The sequence below is a fragment of the Corvus brachyrhynchos genome, unplaced genomic scaffold (genome assembly GCF_000691975.1).
Source record: "Corvus brachyrhynchos isolate BGI_N302 unplaced genomic scaffold, ASM69197v1 scaffold222, whole genome shotgun sequence".
Lineage (NCBI taxonomy): Eukaryota > Metazoa > Chordata > Aves > Passeriformes > Corvidae > Corvus > Corvus brachyrhynchos.
In genome coordinates, this window is record NW_008236770.1 from 169,040 (window position 1) to 173,141 (window position 4,102).

General features: G+C 57.0%; 1 protein-coding gene across 1 annotated transcript in view; it reads left to right on the top strand.

The window, feature by feature from the left end:
• The window catches only part of PTK2B (protein tyrosine kinase 2 beta), a 33,337-nt gene that overhangs the window by 20,668 nt on the left and 8,567 nt on the right, over positions 1-4,102 (top strand). Inside the window, exons 18-22 of the mRNA XM_017727804.1 lie at positions 1,274-1,374; positions 1,463-1,552; positions 2,365-2,569; positions 3,178-3,286; positions 3,378-3,443. Of these exons, the coding sequence (XP_017583293.1) occupies positions 1,274-1,374; positions 1,463-1,552; positions 2,365-2,569; positions 3,178-3,286; positions 3,378-3,443 (571 nt within the window). The remainder of the gene's footprint in view (positions 1-1,273; positions 1,375-1,462; positions 1,553-2,364; positions 2,570-3,177; positions 3,287-3,377; positions 3,444-4,102) is intronic.

The window sequence follows — 4,102 nt, forward strand, 5'->3', positions numbered from 1 at the left end:
CTCCATTCCATCCCATCTCCATTCCATCCCATCTCCATCCCATCCCATCTCCATTCCATCCCATCTCCATTCCATCCCATCTCCATTCCATCCCATCTCCATTCCATCCCACCTCCATCCATCCCACCTCCATCCATATGTCTCCATTCCATCCCGTCTCCATTCCATCCCACCTCCATCCATCCCATCTCCATCCATCCCACCTCCATTCTATCCCACCTCCATTCCATCCCACCTCCATCCATCCCATCTCCATTCCATCCCATCTCCATCCCATCCCCATCCTGTCCCCATTACATCTCCATCCCTTCCCCATCCCTTTTCCATCCCATCTCCATCTTTCGTCCATCCTATCTCCATCCTGTCTCCTTCCCACTTCCATCCCATCCCCATCCCCATCCTATCCCATCCCCATCCCGTCCCCATCCCTTTTCCATCCCCGTCCCCAATCCCGTCCCCATCCTCATCCCCATCCCCATCCCGTCCCATCCCATCCCATCCCATCCCATCCCATCCCATCCCATCCCATCCCATCCCATCCCATCCCATCCCTTCCCCATCCCTTCTCCATCCCGTCTCCTTCCCACTTCCATCCTATTCCTTCTCAATCCCATCCCAATCCCCATCCCCATCCCAATCCCATCCCTATCCCATTCCATCTCTTCCCCATCCTTTCTTCATCCATCCCCATCCCCATCCCAATCCCATCCCCATCCCTTTTCCATCCCATCCCCAATCATCTCCATCCTGTCCCCATCCCATCTCCATCCATTCCAGTCCCATCCCGTCTCCATCCCGTCTCCATCCCATCCCTTCCCCGTCCCTTCCCCATCCCTTCCCCGTCCCGTCTCCGTCCCGTCTCCGTCCCGTCTCCGTCCCGTCTCCGTCCCTTTTCCTTCCCTTTTCCTTCCCCTCTCCATCCCCTCTCCATCCCCTTTTCCTTCCCTTTTCCATCCCCTCTCCATCCCTTTTCCATCCCCTCTCCATCCCATCATCCCATCATTCCAGCATGTTCCCATCCCACCATCCCAGTGTGTTCCCATCCTGTTATCCCGGTGTGTTCCCATCCCATCCCATCCCATCCCATCCCATCCCTTCCCCATCCTTTCTCCATCTCCATCCCCATCCCTTCCCCATCCTGTCCCCATCCCTTTTCCATCCCATCCCATCCCGTCTCAATCCCATCCCGTCCCATCCCATCCCATCCCGTCTCCATCCCATCTCCATCCCACCCCCATCCCATCTCCCAGTCCAAGGATTTCTGGCCCTGCAGGGACATCGCCGTGAGGAACATCCTGGTGGCCTCTCCGGAATGTGTCAAACTGGGAGACTTCGGCCTCTCCCGCTACATTGAGGACGAGGAATATTACAAAGGTAGGATCCTGTGGGATCGGGGCTCCCATGGATTTCTCCGGATGGTGGGAAGGGGGCGGAGATCTGGATCATTCCTGGATCATTCCAGCTTCCGTCACCCGCCTCCCCATCAAGTGGATGGCGCCGGAATCCATCAACTTCCGACGCTTCACCGCGGCCAGCGACGTCTGGATGTTCGGTGCGTGCTGGGATCGGGATTGAGCGGGATCCGGGGATTCATCCACTTCCCATGGCATGGAGTGGGATTCTGGGATTTATCCACTTCCCATGGCATGGAGCGGGATCCCGGGATTCATCCTCTTCCCATGGCATGGATGGGATCCCAGGATTCATCCTCTTCCCATGGCATGGAGTGGGATTCTGGGATTTATCCACTTCCCATGGCATTGAGCGGGATCCTGGGATTTATCCTCTTCCCATGGCATTGAGCGGGATCCTGGGATTCATCCACTTCCCATGGCATGGATGGGATCCTGGGATTTATCCTCTTCCCATGGCATGGACGGGATCCTGGGATTCATCCACTTCCCATGGCATGGATGGGGTCCCAGGATTTATCCACTTCCCATGGCATTGAGCAGGATCCTAGGATTTATCCTCTTCCCATGGCATGGAGTGGGATCCTGGGATTCACCTGATTCCCATGGCACAAGGCACAAGGACAAATCCCGCTCCGGAATGCCCGATTATCCCAACTTTTTCCCTGCGAGAAGCCATCCTAGGGAAGGGCTTCCCTTCACCCATCGTTAGGTGCTTCCTCCTCCTGGGATTTTGGGATGAACCCTTCCCACTCCAAATATCCACCCCCTTCCCATCCGCCCATCCCTAAATTCCCGATCCCCAGCCCCTCTGCGCTTCCCACTCAGGAATCCGGAATCCCAAGCAGCCGAGTGTCCCACCACAAAGCGCAGCCACATCCCAAAAAACCCCGGGAAGTGGCCGATTCCCGGGAATTCCCACGGTTGGAGGTTGTCCTGGTTTCTCCGGCAGCCGTGTGCATGTGGGAGATCCTGAGCTACGGGAAGCAGCCGTTCTTCTGGCTGGAAAACAAGGATGTGATCGGAGTCCTGGAAAAGGGGGATCGGCTTCCCAAACCCGACCTGTGCCCGCCCGTCCTCTACACCCTCATGACGCGGTGCTGGGATTACGATCCCGGAGAAAGGCCCAAATTCCAGGAGCTGGTTTGCAGCCTGAGGTGAGCTGGGAATGCTGGAGGATCCATGGAGGGGTGGGAATGTGGGGGAAAAAGCCGGGAAAGGCTTTGGATCGGGAGTTTTTCTGGAAAAGTCTGGGTTTGGAGGAGCATCGGAGACCCTTTGGAGACCCTTTGGAAAGGGATGGGATGGAAGGGCTTTGGTTCCTGGGAAAAGGTCTCCAAAAGGTCTCCAAGGCTTCTCCAAGCCCAAATTCCAGGAGCTGGTTTGCAGCCTGAGGTGAGCTGGGAATGCTGGAAAATCCCTGGAAGGATGGGAATGTGAGGGGAAAAAGCTGGGAAAGGGTTTAGGTCAGGAATTTTTCTGGAAAAGTCTGGGTTTGGAGGAGCATCGGAGACCCTTTGGAGCCCCTTTGGAAAGGGATGGGATGGAAGGGCTCTGCTTCCCAGGAAAGGGAATTACCGGGAATTCTGCTCCCACATTTCACCGGGATCAGCCGTGGGAATTCTGGTGTCCTCCCGCTCCCATCTCTCCCTGCTCCCTCGTGTTTTCCATGCCTCATCCAGCCCCATCCCGACTCTGCAGGGATGTGGGAAAGGTGGGAATTCCCGATGCCGGGATTGTCACCTCGGTGTCCCCTTCCCTGCAGTGACATTTACCTGATGGAGAAGGAGCTGGCCAAGGAGCAGGAGAGGAACAACCGGCACCGACCTCCCAAAATCCTGGAGCCGCCGGCATTCCAGGAGCCGCCTCCGAAGGTTGGGATGGGGCAGAGCCCTCAACGGGACACAGAGGTGGGATTTCCCGGATTGTGTCCGGAGGAATTCCCACCTTTTCCCATTCCCACAGCCCAGCAGGCCCATGTACAAGCCGCCATCCCAGAATAACCTCCTGGCTCCCAAGCTGCATTTCCAGGTGAGAATTCCAGAGGCCGGAGAATCCCACAGGGATCTGGGCAAGGGGGTGAGGATGGCAGGGCTCGGGAATCTCGTGGATTTTGGGATCTGAGGTGCTCCACGTCACCATGGAGCGCCACCATTCCAGCGGGACGCGGCAGCGCTCGGAGCAATTCCAGCTCCGGGTTTTGTCCGTCGGGGAATCCCGGAGTCGTTGAGGTTGGAAAAGCTCTCGGAGCCCGTGGAGTCCGAGCATTCCCAGCACTGCCAAGGCCACCCCTGATCCATGTCGTCCCCCCCAAATCCACAGGGATTTCAATCCATCCAGGAATGGGGATTCATCCACCACTGCCCAGGGCTGGATGAACTTTTCCAGGCAGGAATTGTTCCCAATATCCCATAAACTTCCCCCAGCGCAGCCATTCCCTCATCCCATCCCTCATTCCCTGGGAACAAATCCCGATCCCACCTGGTTCCACCTTCCTGGCCGGGAATTCCAGAGGGAATTTCCCTCCTTTACTCCAGGCTGAGCTTTCCCAGCTCGCTCAGCCATTCCCGATTTCTCCGGGATCAGCTTCCAAAGCTCTTTGGATGCTCGAAGGAGCCAAATATTCCAAGCCCATTTTTCGGGCGAGGCTGATCCCGATCCGGGATGGCTCCCAGCGCAATTCCCGCTCT